Raw genomic sequence first — 23042 nt, forward strand, 5'->3', positions numbered from 1 at the left:
TGAGAGCTCGGCAAAGTATCTCAACCGCGACACTTTGAACATCCACCCGTTGTCCTCCGTACATTACCCAATTCGTCCACCCAGGTCTCGTCTTATAATTCACAATGGCTGGTATCGCTTACTACACCATTGCCGGCAAGCAGGTCGGCGGCCACTACGTTCGTACCCCCGCAATTGAATCTGCTGCAGGTTTGAAACTGACATGAACATTAGTTGGCCATGGCCTGGTTGGGAACCCTCTTCGCCGGTGTCAAGTACGCCACCTCTGGCAGCTCTGCTAAGCCTACCGCTACCGCTACTCCCCCCATCAACGCCTCCAGCTCCGACGAGGCCAACTTCATCCAGTGCGCGAATTCGCCCTGCCGTGTTGGAATATTGTGGACTAACACAATGACAGGGACTTCCTTAGCCAGCAGGACAAGAAGAACTAGACGGTTGGATCAAGGACAATGGTCATGCGGTTATTTGGATGTGGTGTACGTTTGTAAGCCATGGAAGCATAAGCTGTCCATCGAGCCGGACAGTCAAATTCAGATACCAACAAAAGCCTGTTTCGCCAATCGTGGCATGACGATCCTAAGGAACGATTTCCTCCATATGTGAAAAACCCGAACATGCGACCGACCAGCTCGAGCCAATTTCGTTATTACGGACCAGCTGAATTTTGATGTTGCGATTGCTTGCATGCTTACTCCGCACAGGCTGAAATCGTCATTGTTTTCCTCGAGCTCGAAATGGCGCAAGAGAAAATTTGTGTTGTGCCAAAATCAAGCATTGGCAACACGATATCGGCTTGATGTTTGGTACTTGGCCAATGTCTTGTCATTGTGGTTCTCCATATCCGAAGCCAAGGGCTATGCTATTAGAGTTGTGACCATAATTCGTCCGCTGACTCCTTGCCATCTTCGCAGCCCAGCTCCCTCGTCGGCGAGACTTGATGCCAATTTGGGGCAGTTCACTATGCTCATAATTCCCATGTGGTGCACCTTCCGATAAAATGAGACAGCATAATGATGGATTATTCTCTACTAACTAAAAAAAACTCTGTGCGAATGATGGGCGACTTCTTCTATTCATCAGTGATGGCGGTCATGTTGCGCGGAGGCTGAAGACGCAGAGCCTCGTATCACATTTGATGGTATCCTAGATTACCATGCGGTGCGTAGTGTCCTAGGAAGCATAGGGTGGCCTTTTCTCCGACTGATAACAGTTTTGTATTGATGTAAGCCAACGTGTGGGTTCAACAATATGATACTGTCATACTAAAACACCAGGAAAAGACTTGAATACTAATCCCCAACTGAAAACCAGTCTGAATATACATTGTCTATTACTTATATCGTACGCTGTTGGTTCTATTTTAAAAAGCAAACGCTAGATTACACAAGAAAAACTCAGTAGTATCAATTTGATACGTACTCTAGTGATGCTTGTCCTGATCGACCAAGCTGCCACATCCGCAATGCAGACATAATAACCATAAGAGACCACCGGTCTCCAAAACCTTTCTGGATTCCATTATCTGAGAAATCAATCTTGCAGGTCTTCCATGCTGCCTCTTTCCATGAAGCCATAGCCAGGTACTCATTCGGCGCCTTCACATCGCCAACACGGTACAGCTTGAATTCGTGGCAGTATTTAGCGTCTGTTGCCGCTTGTATCGGTGTCATCGTCCATTCAAACTCTTCTCTCGTGAAGATGCCATCTTGTCCTGCCTCTTCTGGTTTTGATTCGATTGCCCATCGGAATACAATACATTGTTCAATATCATCGTATAGTGCCTGAACAATCTCGGTAGCAACTCTGTTATCCGTTCCGGGTGCCCCAGAGACATTGACAATGCTTTCTAAAACACCTGGATCGGACAGACCGTCTCGCAAAGTTTCGCCAGCTGCTGCTAATATCGGATCCTTTCCGGTAGGGCCGTTGTGTAGGAGCAAGCAAGGCGCACCTGAAGTACGACCGAAAAGTCCAGAGTGTTCTGTTACGGCAAACATCTTTGAGCTGGATTCAGTGCCGATAAAGAACGTTCGTAGTTTATTCCACTGCCATGATATCTTCAATGATCTTGGTAGTGGACGGTATGGTGTATCTGCGCACTCGCTCACAAGAGCGGTACTTGATGGCGTGAGGGAGTTGAAGAGGGCGATTCTGGTGGAACTGGAAGTGGTGGAAGCTGCTGTTGAAGATCTGGCAGTTCCTGGTGCCCTATAGTGTGAACCGTCCTGGTCCCCTAAAGCGCTGGTCATTGCCATTTTGTATGATTATCCTTCGGTTTGGAACAAGACTGGGTAGATAGGATGTATTGTGAGTGGCGATGATGACAAGTAGAGTAGTATCGCGAAAGGGGTATAAAGTCGCCGTTTCAACGTCTGATACAGCAACGAGTAAGAAAAAGAGATTCCAACGGTTTTAAAAGGAGCAGAAATGTTATAAAGTCAGTTGGTAAAGAACATGTTAGTTAGCTAGCCTGTCGGCAGATCGCCATGCAGGACGACAAAGCTAGCGTATCGCTAGGCACACGTTCGAGAACTTTGCCAAGTGGCGGCATGGTTCAAGCTAGAGCCGGGTACTCCTGAAAAGGAAGTTGACGGGCATCTCTACAGCCGCTAGTCATGTAATCAGTATATTTAGTTTGCTCATGAGAACCTGACGAGTCTTCTGGGAATAGTTCAAACGAGACTTCACGATAGTTGAGGTTTTAATGATGGTAAGGAGTCAAAACAGACCGGGGAACTATTAGAGAGCTTCGTCTTCATCTCCATGTGCAATTTCTCCACGCCCAAAGAGTTAGGTCAGTGCGAAACCGGCCCGGAGCCTGTATTCCATCCCATCCCATCTTTATCCTCATCCCATCCACCTTGAAGACTTTAGCTGTTCGTTGAGTTTTTTATTGACGAACATCCGAGCTCTTGAGCTAGAGAAAAATCAGCTCATTTATGTGTATTGAGCACTGTTACAGTACGATTGATAGACGACCAAGCGGACTATCAGAATAACCTGTGCGGAAATTGTGTTTGATGAAATGATATGCTATGCAACCTCTTTTCCCACTCTTAATTTTATGACAATTATGTAACATTAAAAAATTTCGCCGAAGGAAGAAAAACCCATGTCTATATCCCAGCATGTCTATATCTGTAATCCTGGTTGACATCCATGCTTCTATCAAAGTTGCCGGAAACAACGAGGACTAGCGATTCAGTCTAGTACGTTATCGAAGAAGCATATATCGAGGTTTTGTTCATATCACTCTTGGCCGATTTCTAGGTTACAGAATGTTCAAAAATTAATACTATGAAAATGACTGAATAAGAGCAAGGATAGTATTTAGTGATTCCATATAACTAATACCTCTTCGAATTAGACTTCCTTTTGCAACATAAATTCCTTCCATGTAATGTTGTTGGTCTAACCCACCTGTTTGACGTACCTACCTTGTTATTCACTGGAGCATTCACGTGACACGGAACTCCTCCCCCGCCATCGACATTCTCTCGCCAAACAGTCATCAACTATCTCCTTAATCGAAACATCCCACCTCCCGCGAAGCGCACGTCCTTCGGATACAACGATAGCCTCTCCATCCCCAATATCCCCCAAAATCGAGAATCCACACCTCAAGGAGATAGCCGTCCTGGGCATGTCGGCTGCTACCACCGACCCGGCCCTTGTTGCTGCTCCCGCCCCGGACCTCTCTCCTGTTGATGCTGTCGATCAGGTAGGCCACGACCTGTCGGCCGTTGACCAAGTTGGTGATCATGTCGGCGCGTCACCAAAAGAGAGGCATTCTTTGACCCTCGATCAACGTAGGGCTTTACGTCGTTGGGCCAACAGTCAGCCTATTCGTCCTTCACATAAAGCCTGTATTGAGTGGTTCTACTCGCAGTACGGCCAGCAAATAAGCCAATCCACCGTGTCGCACTCGCTGTCGCCAAAGTACTCGCGCCTGGATAGTGACAACCCTCAATTATCTGGGTCCCGTCTGCGGTACGGAAACTGGCCTGATGTAGAAAAGCTCGTCCTCATCTGGTTCCAGCAAGTCCAGGCCTCTGGACGTCAGCCTACCAATGAGGAATTGGGAGATAAAGCAAAGACCATCTTCAACCAGCTACCTCGATATAAAGATGAAAACCCTCCCGAATTCTCCCCGGGATGGATTCATCGTTTCAAGAAACGGTATGGACTTTTAATACGAAGACAGCGGCGTCATGGGGATGGCGGAATGAATCCCGCCGAAGACATTGGATATCTGGCCGATTGCGTTCCCCGATTTATGAATCTTGCCCCAGATACAAGCCCAGGAGCAATTAGAGAAGAAGTCCTGCGCGTTGTTGGCATCGAGCCCAGCCTCGGCACGTGTGCATTGGTGCGTGATGAAGTGGTTCGAAGATTGACAGGGTCTCAACAACCGCAGCCTCCTCTGCCACCGCCTCCTCCCATGATGACCCACGACCCTCCTGCAATCCCTCCACCTCAGCCAGATCAACCAATATACGCCGATGACGACCCTGAAGTTGTTCTGCAGAATGCCTTGCGTCAGCTTCAGCAGGAAGAGCAGGCCGCCGAGGAGCAGGCTGCGGCTGTGCGTGAGGAACGTGAGCGTGCGGAACGAGTCGGGCTCCAACAAAACAGTATCATGACCACACCTACTGCGCGTGCCTCTTCTGTTCAGCGCTTCACAGCTACGCCGGCCCATGACTTGGGTGCTGATCTCACACTCACTCCGATCGCATCGGAGACGCCTGTCGCTCGAGATGAACGGCCCTTGAGATGCCCCTTTTGTGTCAATCAGCGCATGCTACGCACCATTAAGGAAGCTGTCGAGCATATGTCTACTCATGTTGTTGTGTGATTAATGATCGTTTGGGCATCACGGGGCGTTTTTAGCTTTTGCAAAATCTGGCATTCGCATAGGAGTTGGAGTTCGGTAGACGATTATGATTCCGGGCAAAACATGTATATATATCCACAACCACAAATTAATGCTAAACGGAGAACTAATACAGCATATATTGCATGAATTGTATTATTTCTTGCTCCGGTAAAACTCTCGGGCAGGCCCACGCTATATAAACCAGCACGGCACGCTTTGTCTATAAGAGCCCGCTTGCTTTCAGTGCTTTCATGACTTCATCACTGTCCTTCTGAGCTTGCGTCCTGTGCTTCTTGTGTTCGCCCAGGTTGATGTAGTTCACCCAGAACTTGAGACCCTCTAGTCCCTCCTCACGACACAACTCTCCCCGCTCCTCAGCCATCAGCAGTTCCTCTTCTGCAACACCAAGACTCCATCCGAAGCGCTCAGCGGCTTCTTGAGCAGTCACTCCACGGCCAAACTCCTGCCAGTCCCAGGGCACATCCCGGTCCGGTGGGAACTCGTGGAGGTCTTTCAACCATGAAAGTATGGCTCTTACGGTGGTTCCGTCAGTGCGCTCGCGGCTCTGAACAACCATGACGCCACTGCGGAAGGTGCGCAGGCGGACAGGCAGCTTAAGCTTGCTCCAAAGCCTTGCAGCCTTTTCGAAATCTGCTGGGCTGACAAGCTCAACACCACCTCGAGCTCTGTTGAACATGGCCCACAGATCAACAAGCGTGATAATACCACCAGCCTTTTTGAGCACGCCTCTCGAGTCATCTGTCAGGAATTCAGCCAAGTTTCTGGCTAGTTCTGATAAATAAAGCGACTCGGAGCTACCACCGCCTACAATGTCCTTGGTTGTGACGAGTCCAAGTTGGCTTGCCGACTCGGCGAGGATGGCATTCTCCTCGGCCGATGCGTTGCCTTGCCCGTTGTTCGTCTGTCGCGCAAACCGTTCTGCAAGGGCAATCACCTCTTTAGCAGATGACATAAGAGCCTCCAGATCCTCAAAGGCACTTCCAATGAGCAACTCATTGTTTTTGCGCATGTTCAGACCCAGCTGCTCTAATCCAGCAATACCGACGCCCTTCGTTCGCCCCCCTGAACCACCATTGGCTGGATCGCCTGCTCCTTCGTCCGCAGCCCGACTGCTCGGAGCCGGAGGGGCATCTCGAAGTAGCCATTTGCGCTGTGTCATCGAACCTTTCAGACGCTCATAGAATATCTTCTCACCTCCCCGCCGGAAAGAGATCTTGACGCATTCAGGGGCATCACTCCCGTTCTTGTTGCTCTTGGTAGGATCAAGGACAGGCCCCGGGGAATCAGTTCTGACTGTCTCGGACGCTGAGCTTTGCTGGATAGGTGATGGAACGTTGTTGGATATCAGAGGGCCACCGCACATCTCGCATGTCATCAGAGAGGGGTGATTCGAGAAAGTGCACCGAGGACATTGGAATGAAGCAGATGACCTCGAGCCATTGGATGCATTAGACAAACTTGGCGTAGGTAATTGATCCAGGTTTTCGGACAGAGGCCGACTGTCAGCCTGAGCTGGCCGTAACGGGATTGGTGAATCAAGGGCTGGCGAGGCTGCTGGACGATTACTCGCCCCAGAAATCGCAGCTTTCAGAACATGAGCTAAAGACGGCTTGATGCCACAAGCTAAGCATGGAGGGAGAGGCGTATGTGCGTTTGCAGAGGTTGGGTCGAAGTTCGAAGGGACTGGGTTTGAGAAACTGCATATTGTGCAGACCCAGGTCGCACTCGTTACAGGAGGCTCAGGGGGAGCTCGGTACCCAGATTCGGAATGCCCAGGGGATCCAGAAGTGTTCCTTTGTGAGCTCGATACATTCGATATAGCGCGGCTGTGATATGATGATCGTTTAAGTGGTTTTGGTATCAGAGTCACCTTGGCTGATGACTTGAGAAAGCCAGCATAAAACTCATGGCGCTCTACATCTTTTAGGTCCAACGCTACAGAGTGTGTGCGGGGTTCTTTCTTGTCAACATAACAGATTCGGTGTGAAGTCAAGTAAACCTGCCCATTCTGCTGATTAGGAAGCTTGAACTTGCTGCAACGTTGTCAACTCCAGCCCCAAGACGCCCCGGCAACAAGCAACTTACCCCTCATACAAGCCGACGTTGTCCTGGACAAAGAGAAGCACCTCATCAGGGAGATAAGAGGGCCGTAGTGCGGTAGTGAGGTCGATTTGTTTCAGAAACATCCGTCATGGAGGTCAGAGTAAGTGAGAGGAATTCGTGTATGACTGGAATGGTCGTTGATGATGCAAGTTGAAGGTGGCTTGCAGCAAACAGGCGCTAGGATACAAAGAAACCAACAAATCTCACACAAACAAAAATGAACAAAGAAACAGAGAATAGATTTTTTATGTTTGCTCCAATTTCCGAATCGATTCACAAATCCAAAAGGTGAAGCGTTTCGATGTTGAGTGATGTCTTCCAAGGCACGCGAAACTTGACAGGCCTCTCCAGGGTTGTCGGCTCCACTATGTGATAAGCTTCAAGTTTCAGACAAAGCTTAAGCGTATCACCGGATCACAGTTTCTCCGAGAATGAGCAGGGACCATACCGCCACCGACCATGAGAAAATGCCCTCAAAGAAACCTCCACACGTAATTCAACCATTTCCGAGGATCACCTTGCTCCGCCATTTATCATTCTACATCCGACATCATTTCTCCCCAACGCACTCAGTAAAAAACTAACCCCTCGTACCGCTAGCATTTCGACGCAATGATGCCAACTTGGTCAGCGCAGCAAGCGCCGAGCGTGACCCAGCAAACCGTACCGACATCTTATGCCTACCCGACGAGTAAGTCATCACCTTGCTCGTCCGCAAAACAGTTCCTAGCCTCGACAAGCCTGACACTAAACGCAGATCCTGCATTCATCCCCGTTGCTGTCCGTCAAGGATTCAATCAGTACGGAGCGCCGCCTGCTCCTTATGCCGGATACGCACCTCCACCGCCCCCCGTGCAACCCCAAATGTCTTCTGCTTCGCCCGTGAATGGTGTAACTGCAACGCCAGAGCAGGCCAAATCTAAAGTAGACTGGCCCGAATCTGTTCGGAGCTATGTTCAAAGATCTTTTCTCCCCCAATACGACGAACCGACCGTGCCTCGTGCGGAAATCGAGGCTAAGCTTAAGGACACCATCGGTAACGCAAAGGCAAACGGCACGCTATACACGCTCGACTGGGACAACATGCCTCTTCCCCAGGCCTTGGTGAAGGCTGAACGTGACGCAAATACCAAGCAAAGTTTCCAAGTCCCTCTCAACTCTAAGAAGCGGAAATCTACCGATTTTGCCAGTAATGACAACTCCCAGCCACCTTGGCGTACTAACTCACGATCTTCACTCGAAGACCGTATTTCCTATTCTTCACCTGATAAGCGTGCTTCCATGGACGACCCCCTACCTAAATCAAGTAAGTTCCAAAAGGAAGCCAACAAACGCAAACGTCGCTTCGAAAACGAATACAAGTCGCTTCGATCACCTAGTCCACCCCCGGCTTCATCTGGACCTATTGTCGGCACATGCGAGGTGCTGGAGAAGAAGTACCTTCGCCTTACCGCCCCTCCAGTTCCATCCAAAGTCCGGCCTGAACGTATTTTGCGTCAGACACTAGATCTTCTGAAAAAGAAGTGGAAGCGGGAGAGCAACTACTCGTACATTTGTGACCAGTTCAAGTCCATGAGACAAGATTTGACTGTGCAACATATCAAGAACGACTTTACCGTTTCTGTTTATGAAATCCATGCGCGCATTGCCTTAGAAAAGGGGGATATTGGTGAGTATAATCAGTGCCAGACCCAGCTACGATCGTTATACGGGATGGGCCTGAAGGGCAACCCCATTGAATTCAAGGCATATCGCATTCTATATTTTATCCATACCGCCAACCGAACTGGCCTGAACGACACTTTGGCAGATCTAACTACAGCAGAGAAGGAGGAGAAGGCGATTAAGCATGCACTGGATGTGCGATCATCTTTGGCGCTGGGAAACTATCATAGGTTCTTCCAGCTCTACTTGGATACCCCTAACATGGGTGCATATCTCATGGACATGTTTGTCGTTCGAGAACGGCTTGCTGCATTGTGCAATATTTGCAAAGCGTGAGTTTTCCCAACCATGATATATCGACGAGTCTTTTACTAACTGGTCTACAGATACAAGCCGGATGTCAAGCTTCGCTTCATCACTGAAGAACTCGGTTTCGAGTCTGATGCTGATGCGGCCCAGTTTATCATCGATCATCAAGGTCAGCACTTGTTGGAAGACCGAACAGACTACATTGCGTTCCTGACCGGCAAAGCCGGTCCTCTCTTCGAGGCCGCGCGTAGCACAGCATTCCAAAAAGTTGATATCAAGGGTCAGATCTAAGCCTTGTCCCGACCTTGGAGTTTTCTTTTTCTTTTTCTTGTCTTTCCCAGTGCGACTTTTTCCAACGTCTCATCGATTGAGACTTTTCTGTCGTTATGTTTATCGACGGAACATGATGATGCTTTCACTCTGGTGATATGTGGTCATTCATGTAGACACGACTTCGGCGTTTTATACCCTGTTTCTGCTTAGGTGGCACCGGTGTATTTCGTGCCATTATACTCTGCACCGACCTGGGTACAGCATGTCCATAGTCCATCTATGCTTCTTTACCTTGGGATTCACAAATTAACCATAGCCTCGATACCAGCACCCAGCCTAACAACTGAGGCGACACTTTTGATGTACGGTGCATCACAAAATTGGATGGGATGGGATGGGACAGACTCTAGATACAACGTATTTGTTTGGGATGCAGTCGGGTACCAGCCTTTGATTAGCTTGCTCTTTCTTGTCCTGTTGAGGCCAGTGGATGGAGGGTTTGTCACTGAGCCGGGTCTTTGTGCACTCGCCTTAACAGGTTCGAAAGCAGTTGCAATGCTAGAGGAGTTCCTGGTTGGTAGCTTTAGAGTAATCAGCAATTGAATTTATATCCACAGCTTACTTGATCTGGGTTGTTTAGTGCATTCCTTTGTTGGCTGCATCAGTGATCACCAATCTCCATCACCTGAGGTAGTGAATGCCATAATCGAGGATAAAGTAAGTTTTGACAGTGGCAATCTGATATTTTGCACCTGTCTACTAGATGACTTTCAATTACAAGAAGCCAGTAGAACAATTGTCCTTTGAATTCGAGCGCGGCTCTTGCAATTATAAGTAGGCTACTTGCAAGATTAATGCATCGTTTATGTATGGATATTTTCTTGATAATGGAATGTTCACTGTTCAGGTATATAAGATATAACAATGTGAATCCCAAAGAGAATGTCGCTTGGCTTGCTGGTGTAGTGGTGAACTAAGATCGACCGACACCCGACCGTGTTGGATGATCACAGTCTTGCACTGCCTGTTCGAATCCCAGCTATAACTACCACTTCGGTACCATCCCGGTATCTTATTGTTGAAAACACTGTTGAATAACCACTGTTGACATTTGTGCGCCTCACGGGCACTTGTCGCAATCGAACCCATCGGACTTACAGGTCGATCTCAAAATCCCTGCCGATACTGTCTTAGGCATAGACTTTAAATTGCCTTTCTACCTCTTAGGACTGTTTCAGTACCTTTGGTATAGGGCCTTGGTAGTGCCCTAATTAAAGCGCTTGGGAGATAAGACTTGATTAGTAACCGCAGCCCGCACCTCCCTGGACCCCTTGGGAAGGAGTCGAGTTGATGTTCTCACTTTTTGTCCCATAGGGAATTAAGAGCAGGTCCAGCAAGGTTGTTTCTTGGTTGAAGCGGGCGGGAGATTGACACTTGGGATTATGACCTAGGGCAGTGGTATCCGCAGACAAAACGGCGCCAGCGTAGACGATGGCGGGGGACGCTTCCGGTAGATTATGGATTAAAGCTCGACAAGGATGGGTCATTGGGATAATGACTTGCAAAGACCACTGTGTCGCGTGCAAGATACGATTGCTAAATGCTTGCGAGCATGATTGATTGACAGCTAGAATCCACAATTCTGACGTCCTGGACAACATCGACTGAACTGTATCGACTCGGCAACACAATTTCTTTCTTCTGTACTTTGGCCTTGGCCCAACATGATGAGTGTTACGAAACTGAGTCCATTGCATTGCCTAGGATTTATCAGCTGAAGAAACGAGCGAGCGTCTGCCGCTTGCATAAACTCGAGAGGGCTGGACCACCAACATCCGGCATCAGATAGTTGTTTCTTTATGCAATTCGCATCTCGGGTGTATTGGGTTGAGTAAAAAATCAAGCCCTGCCATTATGCCGAACACATATGCCGCTCAGAGCATATGGCATCAATAACGGGACAGGGCAGAAGAGAAAGAGATGTTGCAACAATCACCCTCTTTCTGGCAGTCTCCATCGTGGTGATTTCTAGAAGCCTGTTAGTCCTTGGTACGGACAGGTACGGTAGCAATTAATGCGGTGCGATCGATGCGTGGCCCCCCTGCATGCTGAACCCATCCCTGCCACGCGACAAGCTCCCCCGTTTCTTTTAGTCGCTCAAATGTCCGGGAATTTCTCGAGTTCGATTTATTAAAAATTAGCGGCACGTACTTGCGTGCTGTAAAAGATGAGATGGAGGGACCCTAGGCTGCTACATCCGGATATGACGAATCCACCATGATCCCCTTGCTAATTTGACCACACCCATGGCCCGGGGATGAGCGAACGAGAGTGAGACGAGACAGGATTAGGCGACGGTTGGCCCGAGTTGAGTCGAGTCGAGTCGACGACCTAGTCAGGCGTCAATCAACAAGGGCACTTTTGTTCTTTTTCATCTCTGTATGTATGATGAGGGGTGGGTAGTGTAGTATAGTATACGATAGGGATTGGTTCTGTAAGCGGAAGGTCTGCATGCTGCTCGCCTGTAGATGCGATATTGTGGGCAGTGCTGAGTGAATACTGCATATGTGTGGTAGATCTTGTGCCCTCTTGCAGTACAACTGCTCAGTACAATCGTCTCGAAGCGCCGAATGGTGTAGTGTAATTGGCAGTTTGAAGCCAGCTAAAGGCGACAAGGGTTGGATTGATGTTTTTAGTGGTGAAGAGTCGAAAGAAAGCGACGGAGCTCTTGGCGTTATCCAAGCTTCGAATAATGTCATAGCGAGGGCTAATCAAGTCTGGTTCCCATTATCCAAAGTATCACATCAGCTGCACTTACCGTAGTCTAACACAGACCGTTGCTGTAGGTAGGCCTTGAAGCTTGTCAAAGCTCGAAACCATGATGGATCTGGAACTAATGGTAACTCAGAACTGGCCACCAACCAGATAGATCCATTCATGACCTCAGTCATGCTGTCTTTTAATATTTGACCAAATTGCGACTCTTGCACCCTCCAGTCTTTTCTTCTCTTGTTCTTTTCTTCGCCTTAGGATCTCTGTATCAGATACAATAATCTTTACCGTATCCTCCCTCAATCACTGTCATTCCCACTTACAGGACCCGCATCTCTGGCAGATGCCAAGTTTATCACTGCGACCCCTCCATCTGTTCTACTGTATCACCCCACCTCGAGCGTGCTATTCAACACTTTCTACCTTTTGTTCTGCTATTATCCGGCTGTACAGATAATTATTTGCATTGTTGAATACTCGCCAAAAGGAATTCGACACACGAGTCCTTTTATTATTCCATCAAATCCTTGTGCTATTTTGCGTCACAGGTGCACTGAAATCCAAGTTTTGAAATCCGATCAGTCACAGGTTTATACAATTTGACCAAACCCAAGTCATCAGGTTGTTGCGAAGCAAAAGAAGCAAACAAGCAAATCACCAAGGAAGAAAAACCCGTCTCCTCCCTTTAACCGCCACTGAATCAGACCTGCTATTTCTTCTATTCTCTTTCTTCGACTTTTGTCAACCATTACACAATCACTTCCACAACACTTCAGTCCACCTGAGCGAGCGAAGTACAGCACATCATCACAACACAGCGAGTTACTGTGAGTGATATCGCGCCAACCCACGTCAAGCTGTGTACATACTACCTACGTATCCCGTCCCCCCTGGCGTACACTCGCAGCCCGACCAACTCACGTTCAGAGGACTCAACTCTAAGTCTAATCACTCCACTCATTTCTATTTTTCTGTGCAGTGTGACCCGGGGCAGGCTTTCACTGTAAGGCACATCGTTCTTGGGGGTCCTTCTTACCACCCCACTCCACTGCAACCGCCGCACTGCACGCGCTGCCCGTGCCCGGCTTAGCGGTTAGGTACCTGTAATCCTGTACCTTGCCTTACACCAATATCGGCTTGGATCGAAATAAGGTAGCCCAGCCCGCCGCCGTGCTCCCATCGGGGTCCAGGTTCAGTTCGTCTCTACCTTACTCAGGTCGTTCTTGCGATTCTTGGTCCTTTTTTTACAACCTCCACCTTTGAGAGATTCACAACTTCCCAACTTGCAACTGCCCAGGAGGCATTCGGTTACACAAAAATGAAGGTTCGTCACTGCCCCTTTCGGTCGCCCATGCCTCTCAATACAGAATATCGCGGCCATGTCGTGCTTTGATTTCAACTTCTTGTGCCTCACAAGGCGTTATTCGCACATCTCCTTCTCACTGCCTAGTTGCCCCCCTCCCCCGCCGTATTCGACTGCAATCGTGAAAGGCGCTCTCCTCGTTGTCACTTGTTATTCGCGTCGCCTTTGCTGGCGCTCTTCAATACTCGAGCCAAAAAGTTAACAGTAATGCGCTTCGTACAGGCTCTTCGACGTTCGATCAAAGGTGATAAGGACAAAGGACCAGTCACTCCCAAATCGGCTGTCGCCATTGTTCCTCCCAAGAAGGTTGGTGGCCTCCCCTCCCACGCATACCACAAGCCTCAATAATTCCTCCAACCGGTTTGCCACATTGGGCGCCGCCATGGTCCCACGGCAAACTTCACATTGATCCTAGAGCTCCAATACTGATGCCCAACCCAATCTCTAGGTTATTCGAGCCCTTTACGATTACGAGGCCCGTTCCAGCCAAGAACTCAGCTTTTCGAGAGGCGACTTTTTCCACGTTATCGGCCGCGAAAACGATCAAGACTGGTACGAAGCATGCAACCCAGCTCTTCCTGACGCCCGGGGTCTCGTGCCCGTAACCTTCTTCCAAGCCCTTGGCCGAACCGAGCGAGATAGTGCACAGTCCGACGGAGGTCAACCCCCCTCCCCGCCTAAGAACCCCGACCATGATTCCGGATACAGCGAGTCGCCAGCAACGCATCCTGCGCCAGCCGTCATGTCACCTACCACAAATGCTGCGCCCCAAGGCCACCAGCGAAATTCAAAGTCAGTCGGAAAGACGGGTGCCATGGTTTACGGAATTGTCATGTACGACTTTGCTGCGGAAAGAGCAGACGAGTTAGAGGCAAAGGCTGGCGAGGCCATTATTGTTATTGCACAATCGAACCCCGAATGGTTTGTCGCCAAGCCCATCGGTCGATTGGGCGGCCCTGGATTGATCCCTGTATCATTCGTCGAAATTCGAGATATGGCAAGCGATAAGGCGATTCAGAACCCAGGAGATGCCATCAAGCGTGCCGGTGTGCCCAAAGTGGAGGAATGGAAGAAGATGGCTGCTGAATACAAGAATAGTAGCATCACGCTGGGCAAGTTTGAAGGAGGCGGTCCCGGACAACCTGGACAAGGTATCGAGCAAGGGATGGAACGCATGAGCATTCAGCAACAGCAACATTCCCGACAACCTTCACAGAACGGAACGGTAAGTCTTTGTAGCAGAGCAATGTCAGCCAAGGAAAAGCACTGACATCGATGTAGCAGCAAGGATACGCAAGCCAGCCTCGAACTTCTCAGCAGCCGCAGCCGCAGCCTCAGCAAGGCCAGGTGCAAAAACCTGCTGCTCCGCTCCATGCTCCCCTCGAAGCACGGATACCACGATACTGTTTTGCTGAGGACAAGTATTGGTTCGTGATCGAAGCCGTGCTCGAAGATGGTCGACAATGGGAGCTTTCTCGTTACTACGAGGACTTTTACGATTTCCAGATTGCCCTACTCACCGAGTTCCCGGCCGAGGCTGGCAATACGGGGACACAGAAGCGCACTCTGCCATACATGCCTGGTCCGGTCAACTATGTGACAGATGCGATTACTGAGGGACGATTGCACAACTTGGACGCCTACGTCAAGAACATGCTCAACCAACCCCCTTACATTTCAAGATGTAACTTGGTGCGACAATTTTTCGCACCCCGCGAAGGAGACTACGAGATCGACCCCAACGATAACGAAAATGAATATCGTCTGTCGCAAGGCTCCCAACTCTCATCTATGGAATCTCCTGCTGGTGGCTCGCAAAACAACTTGAATGGTAGTGGATATGGTCTGGGACCAGCGCACCCTGATATGCAAACACAAGCATCATCATTGTCGCAACCTTCGCAAGCCTCGTTAGGCGGGGGCATGCAACCTCCCGCACAACCACCATCTGCAATGAAGATCAAGATGTATTTCAACGGCGATCTCATTGCCATTCGAGTACCGACGGATATTTCGTTCCAGGCACTATACGACAAGATCTGCGATCGCTTGAAGATTCCAGCCAACGAGGAGATCCAACTCTTCTACAAGGATGAGCCTACCGGAGACAAGCCAAGCATGATAAGCGACAACGATCTGGACTTTGCTCTTCAGCGAAACGAGAAGCTGCTCCTCTACGTGGAGGCCGTATAAGTGCCGAACCTTGCTGACGACAATGGTGTTTCAGCTTGGTTGCATTCCTTCAGTACCCGGATCCAAGTAGAGAGTCGAAACCCCACCAACAAGGGCAGCATTTGGACTCACATTGTATATTCTCGCCCTCCCATAACCACGCCGAACCGTACAGAGCCTGAAACCTTGATAACGTGCGTTTTTCTCTTCAAGAACGGATCTACAATTTCTCATGAGTCCCCAACGGACGACAAGCCTACGTTTTCCATTTTTATTTTTGTTTTATTTGTACTCTTTGCGAATTTATGACGACACGTCGGCGAGGAACTTGATGCTTCTTTGATACCACTTTATTAGCTGAATGACTCATAATCTTTTACGTTCAGTGTACCAGACGTTCGTTGTCTTTCGTTGGGCCTGCAATGCCCCCCTCTTTTGCTGCTTTCACCCCTTTTGCGTATCTTCTTTGGCACTCTGCCTTGTGGCGGGTGTCCGGCCTTTGTAGTGCCGTTTTGATATCACATGACTGAGCCCAGTACTTTTCTTCCCTTTTTATTTTTCTTTAGTTCCTCACCGAAGGTGACCAGGCCTGTGGATGGTGGCTAGGATATGGATCAGGGGCAGGCAGATGTGATTGCGCCCTATTGCAGCACATCAGGAATGAGGATGGCCAGAAGATTTGCGCCAGGATGACAGCCCCGATAAGCTGTATAAACAAGCTTCGACGAGCCATGCTCGTGGGTGTTGATGGGATGGCGGGTGGTCTGTCTTGCATGGCCTGCGAGAAGCAAGATAGGAGCACTTTGAGTGAAGGTGGAGGTGGAGGTGGATAGCATGATGAGCGCATGCAAATGCGTGACGAATGAAAAATAACAATTCAATCAGCCCTTCCCCTGAACTGATGTGAAAATCGGAGTAAATAGTCAAACAAACTACTCAACATGCTGTATTTCAGTGACATGATATTCGTAGAGATGAATGCATCCTTTGTACTTGAACTATTTCTTCATATGAGTCAATCGTATCAGTCTGTCTGTTCTAGAAGTCTATCGTCGGTAGCAGATCGTCGTCGTACGCTCCTTGTGCGTTTCGCCATCCTTTGAAAACCATGAAATGTAACATTAAACCCCCAATGCCATGGACCGTTACAAGACCGAAGCAACAAATGCAAACCATTATTACGCAGCCGCGTAACTGAAGAACGCCAGGAACGGGAACCAAAACCAGAACCGGAAATATGAGGTCATGCCCATCCTTTGGGGTACCAAGACGGGGAATGTTGCGAGTAAGCGTGTGTGTGTGTGTGTATGTGTGTGATGTATATGTGTGATGTCAGCGGCTAAGAACGAACTCCTTTTACTCTAGCTTGGTCATGAGGTTCTTGCGCACTTTCATGTTGACGATACCGCCAACACCAAATGCAGGGACAATTCGACAAATTCGTGCAACGGAGCTGATGAACCAGTTTCGGCGCACAAGATCTAATCGGTCTCGTAATGATACTACTGCGCCTCCAGGACCGGTCGCTTGACGGTTGTAAAGATCAAGACCAAACAAATGCATGGGTGTAGAAATGAACTGCACCATGGCAGGCGCCATGAACTGCGCTGCGTAGAGCCCAGATACTCGCTTCTTCATTTCAGCAGAGAACTTCTCGTCCAGAATAGGGCCCAGTAAAGGCGGGACGTTGAACGACGCAAAGATGGTCATGCAATCGCGCAGCGCAAATAGACCGTACGAAGCCAGAGGCACAGGTCGGGGGACTACTCCGGGGGGACCAAACATGCGCACAAAGACCTGATCCTTGTAGATGCAGACACCAATGTTGGCGGCGCTTGAGGCAGCGAATTTTGTCGTTCCAGCCGTCACGCTCGATGCAGGCCTATTGTTGACAGTCGAGAAGGATGTGTCGACAGCATTGGCGGTAAGATATGTGCCTCCGTATAGGCAAAAGATGAGCGCTGTGGGTTTTGAGAAGAGCAGAGTGTGAGGGCGTGTGATGAGAGTTCGGAGAGAGGATTTGACAGAGTTGACAAGAGTGTTTGCACCTGAAGCATTTTCCATGATGGAGCTGTTGTCATGATGTCAGCTTTTTTTGTCGTTGGAGATTCTTGGCGAAGTCGGCCATTTTTCCCCCTCCGTATTGAGGATGTGCGCAAACAAGACTGAACAACATCAATGACATTGTACTTACCGGTCAATGATAGCAATGAGAGGCGCAACCATGGAGGCAGCACTCGCAGCCGAGAGCAAATCGGCGCCGAGTCGTGATGTCAAATTCTTGGTGTTCCATGTGTTTTTGGTGGTGATTTGCTCGGTTGTAGTTGTCCCGGCCAGAGCCAACGCTGGCGCATCAGAGTCCTTCATGATGTTTTTATTTTCGTTTTTAGTTATTTCCATGTAATGACTAGCCCTTGTCCTTTACTTTCAAGTTGTCGTTCAAGAATTCGAAAAAAAGAAAGAAACAGTAATATGACGGAAGAAGAAAGATAGAAAGGAAACAAACTATAGAACGGGGGACAGAGACCAAGGTAAGTAGTCAGTAACCTAATAAGCTTGGGACGGACCAGAATAGGGAAAAAAGCTAGAGGGGGGGGATAAAAGAAAGCGATAACGAAACGAGCGGCTCTAAACCCCGAAGCAAATCCCTTAGCTATGAGTGGGCTGGTGTAACTAAGTGTATCCTTCGCTAGTAGGACCCTCTTCTCGGTACGTTAGCGATGTGATAATATGATCGAGAATGATGCGGAACCTAGGAACTCTCATTCTGTCATATTGACTCCCGGGCGCCGAGATCGGCGAGCCATTCGGACTCGTTGCCGAGTTTCAACGTTGACGGTTTGTCGCGGGTATTTTTAGCATTCCTGTCAGTATAAGAGAGGACCAACTATTGAAACTTTCGCTTCTGAGACTGATGTTCATTCAGTCGTGTATATCGAACCATTCAATGTCTACGTGTGTGTGTATGGACAGGTAGATCAACTATCGTTTAACATAAACCCACATAAACAGAACCCATACTTAATGAACTAACAAATAGAAACACCAAAAGCTCATGATTACACTTCATACAACAAAATACAGCCCTAGTACTATTGACCGCCCCTTCCGCCAAAAACGCCTAGAAAATTGGATTCGTTCTCTCCGCAATACCTTCACCTCTTGCTAACTTATACGCGAACTTCCCCCACGCCGACGCTTGCCGGTTATGCTGGAGGCATTGCGGCTCAATCTACCTAGATAGCAACTTGGGCTAGTCAATATTTAGGCATGGGTCTGCCGCTTGTGGAAGTTGATTTCAATACTTAGTCGGATCTGCAACGGCATGTAACGGCTTTAAGCAAAAAGAAAGTCCATAGAACATCGCTAGACTTTTCTCATCAACCAATTGCCTACAGGATATGCGGATAGCAAAAGCCAATCGTAGTAGAAGGAAGGGTTAGTGGCTTCGCATATAACTCACAGTTTCTGTTTTAAGCAGCTTGTAGTAAAAACAGTGAGGCTGATCTCATACAATTTAAGCTATCGTTCTAATGCTACGTGTAGCTCTAAAGGCTTCAACAAACAATGCAAAGAGGTCAAATCCAATACAAGCATCCCCAGGAACAAATTCCAGACTTGGAGTCGTTGATCCCGCTGTTGAACCCGTTCTTCGAGAAACTTAATCTCCACAAGGCCGACTGATCTCCAGAGCCGTTGCTCTCCGCCTCCCTACTGCCACCGTCCACATCACACCAAAGCTTCTGGGGCGCTTCGAAACCCGCCCCTCCGTTTACATACCCACTCTTGACCTCGGCCGATGAGACCCGTGTAGAAAGTCCCAAAGTCACAAAGTCAAATGTTTGAGCGCCTCAACGGACCGGCCCGATCGTGAAAGAACCGCAGTTAGGCGGTGGTGGCGCCCGCATCAGAGCTTCCACTGCCGCTTTCACCTGCTTGCTTCTCTTGAATCGCCAGAACAGTTGCAGTGAGCTGGTCAATCTTGCGGTTCAACTCACTAAGTTGCACCTCCATGGCAGTTGGGGCATCCATATCATCCTCACGCTGCTCAGTACTCTGACCGTTTGCTCGACCTCTAGGAGATGCAAGTGTTGGGCGGCCAACAGTAGAAGCAGATCGCCTCTGTGTAATTAATTGCCGACCGTTGCGTCGGGAGGAGTGCGACGGGCCCTTGAACCCAGCAAATTCATCACCCAGGGCCCCGGGCTTGCGCCACATCTCATAGAGCCTGATGATGCTAACAATTGGCCAATGGGTAGCCTTAAGGAGTATGATACGCCCGGCACGAAACTTCTCATCGGCCGTAAAGATTAGGCGCCAGGGTCGAAAGATGACCAAAGCAAGCAGATTAAAAGGAGGATAGAAGTGGGTGAGTCGGTTGCTAGTCGACGCCTCCAAGACATAGACACTGTACACGTACAGATACTCCTCCTTAGCGTGGGTGATAACCCGTGAGAAACTGTTGGAAAGCATACCAGTCAAGGAGCCCATCAACAGAAAGCTGGAGAGTGTAATGAACATAATCATCAGAGGCGGCCCAAAAAACGGATCGATCTGATTCATCACCTCAAAGCCAATAGGTGCTGAGCCGTAGAATATCTTTGTCAAAATCCAAGCCATTGACTTGAATGCAAAGACATTACGGCCCACAAGCGAAAATGTCGTCAGAAAGCCGCAGTAAACAACGACAACGAGTACCATGTATTTGAAGAAGTCTTTACCCATCTCCTTCAAGCAGGGTATGAGTGTACCCCAAGCAGGGCTCAGACTCAGGATGGAGAAGATGCGAGGAATCATGAAGAGTGCTTCGAGCGCCAATATGTCAAATGCAAGGTCACTGAACTCCGGTTTGTTTTGGACGATACCAATAATGCCTGTCTCAGTTAGCACGTTGTTATTTGGAAGGGGTTGTGGTTCTTACGCAGAATTGCAAAGGCAAACCCGATTGTAATCATGATCATGTCAAACAAGTTCCAGATATCTGTGGCATAGAAGATTGAGCCCGCATCAAGCCACTCACTAAGCTCGTCGTAAAAGAAGGCCGCTATCCAGAGGAACAGGACCACCTCAGGGATGGTGATACGGGACTCGTCTCTCATAATGAGAACAGAGTAATAGAGGGCGAGGAAAATGCAGAAGAATACTACCTCCCAGCTCTTGAGGTATTTGGGAACACGCAACCGAGAAAAAGGGTCTGCTGTCCTAGGATTATAAAACCTGACTTTCTTGGTTGAGTGCACTGATAAGCTGTCCCAAAAGACGATATCGCCGCTCCATATAGCCGTGATGATCTTTTGGACAATGTGCTGACTGAGGAAACGTTTGGCGTCGGCAATGGCTGCAATCTCGAGGGCATTCAAATTCTTAAAAGACGATGTTGGATCACCTTCATTCTCATCATCCTCGTCATCGGATGTCATAGTCAAGCGGGAGAGAGAACTCAGGAGCTGATTGCGTTTCATGCTACTTCCAGCAGGGCCAGGACCACGCCGGCGATTATCAATGGTGCGAATATGAGACAGAAGAGGAGAACGCTCTCCGGTCTCCTCATCACCCGCGTGGCCATTGCCCGCTTCTTCATCTTGGTGATCATCGTCAAGATCCGGGATCTCGTAAAGGCAGTAATTAACTGCCTCGCGTTCAGAGAGACGAGTGAGAAAACGCCATGCAACGATTTCACACGCGTCGGCGCGCGATTCTCCCAGTGTTCGATGTTCTGAAGAAGTGGTATAATGCCATTTGAGAGCGCTGTGGGGATTTTGTTAGCTGAGAAGTACAGTTATTGAGAGCGTATGGCATCAGAGTTGCACGACATATGTAATCAGATCAAAGTTGGGTTGGGCATTTCTGTCATTGGCTCCCCTGACAGGAGCTGTTATGCAGCCACAAACACGATTCGGGAGACGAGCGATACAAGATTCAGGGAAAACACTGAGAAAGAAGCAGTCACTGGCACAATGTCGTTCAGACAATACGTACAGAAGAGCATTGACAATTCCGCGGTTGGTGCATGTCGCAGTGAGATGATCCACCAAGATGCGTAAGGAAGTCCCCGCAGCTGTGGTCCTCAGCTGTTCAAAGGTGCTCGGCAGCTCAATGACTGCAACAAAGTATCTGCAAAACGTCTTAGTCAAGGTCAATTGGATCGTGATTATGACAACTTACAAAGAGAGCTTCTTGACGACCTCTCTAAAGCTGTCGTTAGTTCTAATATCCGGTAGATCATTTTCGTAGTCGTGACGGATGGAGATAGGACTGCCCTCGCGGGGAGCGGGGAGCTTCTTGGATTTGACCTTGATAGGCATGATGAAGAGGAATAATTAATATGACGACGGCGAGCGAAGCAATCAAAGGAGCATATCCTCCGCCGAAACCTCTAGGTTGAAGGTGAATTCTCAGGAGTGACAGGAGTCTCCAAATGACCAGAGATCAAAAGGTAGGTATTTGGCAGGGTGTCAACGAGATCCCTCGTCTCCTTCCCTCCTTTGCCTTGCCCTTATCACGATATAAGGGAGGAAAGATGCGGAGATGAGTTGCGAAGGAGGGGAAAGGAAAGAGCGGGCCTGTGCGCCGTCAGTTCGACTTGAGTCAAGTTGCCCGTCGATCGGCTCCCGACAAGCAAATAATTGGCACTGATGGTATCACGAGAAATGAATGAGAAGGTGGGAAAGGGCAAACCTTGGGGGTTTCAGGAGAAGATGATTGCTACCCAAAATCAATCGCAACACTTTAGCAGCTGTGCCAACTTCCAATGATTAATCTTTTGTGTCAACTCGATTGCGCGCGCCGAGCTTAGCGCGCGCACCGAAGATCCTCTACTAGGCATAGGCATGTTCCTGGCGATACTCCAACCAGAAAGGCTGGGAGATGTCACGATGCTCTTTCAAGATTCAAGGGTTCAATGTCAGAGTGGAGAAAAGAAGGGTCCATGTACGAAGCTTGGCACCACTTGCAGATGCTTGTCAATCGCCAACGCCTGGGGATTGGACGATCTAGACTCGTGAATCAAGTTTATTTGACCTTGTAGGAGCGACATTTTCCTCGATTGAATACATACAGAGTCCCGCCAATCAAAATGTGACCAGGCTCAGCCCAACACCACTAGGCCACGCAGACTGCGGCCAGAAAATGCATATGCGTCAACGTCCCCAAAAGAGTCGAAAACAGACGAGTCAGCCAATAACAATGACAAGAATAAAGACGTATATCTGAGGATAAATTCAACAGTCAGCAATAGATCTCAAAGTTCAAGATCCCCCACATGTGTCTTGAAAATAGACGAACCAGCCAATTAGCAACCCCTAAAAAGCATCCGCGATTTGGAAGGAATATGAGGCTGGCCAAAGCCACAGCCGTGATGTCGACAATGCAGATGAAGAGTGGAACACATTGTCAGCATCAGACATTCTAACTGGTCCACTCGTCAATTATGAGATTTGGACTGAATAGAATGCCGGAGCAGTTGGACATGTTTCGAGATTCACAGCC

The 23042-nt window shown here is 48.9% G+C and overlaps 7 protein-coding genes across 7 annotated transcripts; 3 read left to right on the forward strand and 4 right to left on the reverse strand.

The window, feature by feature from the left end:
- Positions 1-104: 104 nt before the first annotated feature.
- On the forward strand, positions 105-431 carry EDB82DRAFT_529434 (uncharacterized protein; the record flags this gene model as incomplete). Its single annotated transcript, XM_025737809.1, has 3 exons — positions 105-158; positions 214-344; positions 398-431. The coding sequence occupies 3 exons, from the start codon at positions 105-107 to the stop codon at positions 429-431; spliced, it is 219 nt and encodes a 72-aa protein (XP_025592633.1).
- An 864-nt stretch (positions 432-1295) lies between these two features.
- EDB82DRAFT_513677 (uncharacterized protein) lies at positions 1296-2487 on the reverse strand. The gene has a single exon (XM_025737810.2). It carries the CDS (start codon positions 2253-2255, stop codon positions 1404-1406), a length of 852 nt encoding a protein of 283 aa, XP_025592634.1. The 5' UTR covers positions 2256-2487; the 3' UTR covers positions 1296-1403.
- A 2538-nt stretch (positions 2488-5025) lies between these two features.
- On the reverse strand, positions 5026-7434 carry EDB82DRAFT_513680 (EAP30/Vps36 family-domain-containing protein). The gene is made up of 2 exons (XM_025737812.2): positions 6983-7434; positions 5026-6930 (listed from the first exon to the last, which is right to left on the reverse strand). Exons 1-2 carry the CDS (start codon positions 7081-7083, stop codon positions 5097-5099), a joined length of 1935 nt encoding a protein of 644 aa, XP_025592636.1. The 5' UTR covers positions 7084-7434; the 3' UTR covers positions 5026-5096.
- Positions 7435-7484: 50 nt separating this feature from the next.
- On the forward strand, positions 7485-9396 carry EDB82DRAFT_309892 (SAC3/GANP/Nin1/mts3/eIF-3 p25 family-domain-containing protein). The gene is made up of 3 exons (XM_025737813.2): positions 7485-7691; positions 7758-8997; positions 9052-9396. The coding sequence occupies exons 1-3, from the start codon at positions 7613-7615 to the stop codon at positions 9263-9265; spliced, it is 1533 nt and encodes a 510-aa protein (XP_025592637.2). The 5' UTR covers positions 7485-7612; the 3' UTR covers positions 9266-9396.
- Positions 9397-13495: 4099 nt separating this feature from the next.
- EDB82DRAFT_309944 (uncharacterized protein) lies at positions 13496-15590 on the forward strand. The gene is made up of 3 exons (XM_025737815.2): positions 13496-13688; positions 13831-14607; positions 14664-15590. Exons 1-3 carry the CDS (start codon positions 13590-13592, stop codon positions 15573-15575), a joined length of 1788 nt encoding a protein of 595 aa, XP_025592639.1. The 5' UTR covers positions 13496-13589; the 3' UTR covers positions 15576-15590.
- Positions 15591-16910: 1320 nt separating this feature from the next.
- On the reverse strand, positions 16911-17921 carry EDB82DRAFT_548180 (uncharacterized protein; the record flags this gene model as incomplete). Its single annotated transcript, XM_025737816.2, has 2 exons — positions 16911-17625; positions 17749-17921. 2 exons carry the CDS (start codon positions 17919-17921, stop codon positions 16911-16913), a joined length of 888 nt encoding a protein of 295 aa, XP_025592640.2.
- Positions 17922-18985: 1064 nt separating this feature from the next.
- EDB82DRAFT_309963 (uncharacterized protein) lies at positions 18986-22121 on the reverse strand. Its single transcript, XM_025737817.2, has 4 exons — positions 21720-22121; positions 21534-21668; positions 20476-21302; positions 18986-20428 (listed from the first exon to the last, which is right to left on the reverse strand). Exons 1-4 carry the CDS (start codon positions 21857-21859, stop codon positions 19440-19442), a joined length of 2091 nt encoding a protein of 696 aa, XP_025592641.1. The 5' UTR covers positions 21860-22121; the 3' UTR covers positions 18986-19439.
- Positions 22122-23042: the final 921 nt, after the last annotated feature.

Source organism: Fusarium venenatum, assembly GCF_020744135.1.
Source record: "Fusarium venenatum strain MPI-CAGE-CH-0201 chromosome Unknown EDB82scaffold_4, whole genome shotgun sequence".
In the NCBI taxonomy this organism is placed as follows: domain Eukaryota; kingdom Fungi; phylum Ascomycota; class Sordariomycetes; order Hypocreales; family Nectriaceae; genus Fusarium; species Fusarium venenatum.

What these genes read in the sequence shown, in the direction of transcription:
- EDB82DRAFT_309892 (XM_025737813.2), top strand. Translation starts at nt 7,613, where the DNA reads ATGATGCCAACTTGGTCAGCGCAGCAAGCGCCGAGCGTGACCCAGCAA. An exon ending in ATCTTATGCCTACCCGACGA is followed by an intron (nt 7,692 to 7,757) that starts GTAAGTCATCAC and finishes CACTAAACGCAG; the next exon opens with ATCCTGCATTCATCCCCGTT. An exon ending in TTGTGCAATATTTGCAAAGC is followed by an intron (nt 8,998 to 9,051) that starts GTGAGTTTTCCC and finishes ACTGGTCTACAG; the next exon opens with ATACAAGCCGGATGTCAAGC.
- EDB82DRAFT_309944 (XM_025737815.2), top strand. Translation starts at nt 13,590, where the DNA reads ATGCGCTTCGTACAGGCTCTTCGACGTTCGATCAAAGGTGATAAGGAC. An exon ending in CCATTGTTCCTCCCAAGAAG is followed by an intron (nt 13,689 to 13,830) that starts GTTGGTGGCCTC and finishes CCCAATCTCTAG; the next exon opens with GTTATTCGAGCCCTTTACGA. An exon ending in AACCTTCACAGAACGGAACG is followed by an intron (nt 14,608 to 14,663) that starts GTAAGTCTTTGT and finishes ACATCGATGTAG; the next exon opens with CAGCAAGGATACGCAAGCCA.
- EDB82DRAFT_513680 (XM_025737812.2), bottom strand. Translation starts at nt 7,083, where the DNA reads ATGTTTCTGAAACAAATCGACCTCACTACCGCACTACGGCCCTCTTAT. An exon ending in AACGTCGGCTTGTATGAGGG is followed by an intron (nt 6,931 to 6,982) that starts GTAAGTTGCTTG and finishes ACAACGTTGCAG; the next exon opens with CAAGTTCAAGCTTCCTAATC.
- EDB82DRAFT_513677 (XM_025737810.2), bottom strand. Translation starts at nt 2,255, where the DNA reads ATGGCAATGACCAGCGCTTTAGGGGACCAGGACGGTTCACACTATAGG.
- EDB82DRAFT_309963 (XM_025737817.2), bottom strand. Translation starts at nt 21,859, where the DNA reads ATGCCTATCAAGGTCAAATCCAAGAAGCTCCCCGCTCCCCGCGAGGGC. An exon ending in GTCGTCAAGAAGCTCTCTTT is followed by an intron (nt 21,669 to 21,719) that starts GTAAGTTGTCAT and finishes GACGTTTTGCAG; the next exon opens with ATACTTTGTTGCAGTCATTG. An exon ending in GTTTGCCTTTGCAATTCTGC is followed by an intron (nt 20,429 to 20,475) that starts GTAAGAACCACA and finishes TAACTGAGACAG; the next exon opens with GCATTATTGGTATCGTCCAA.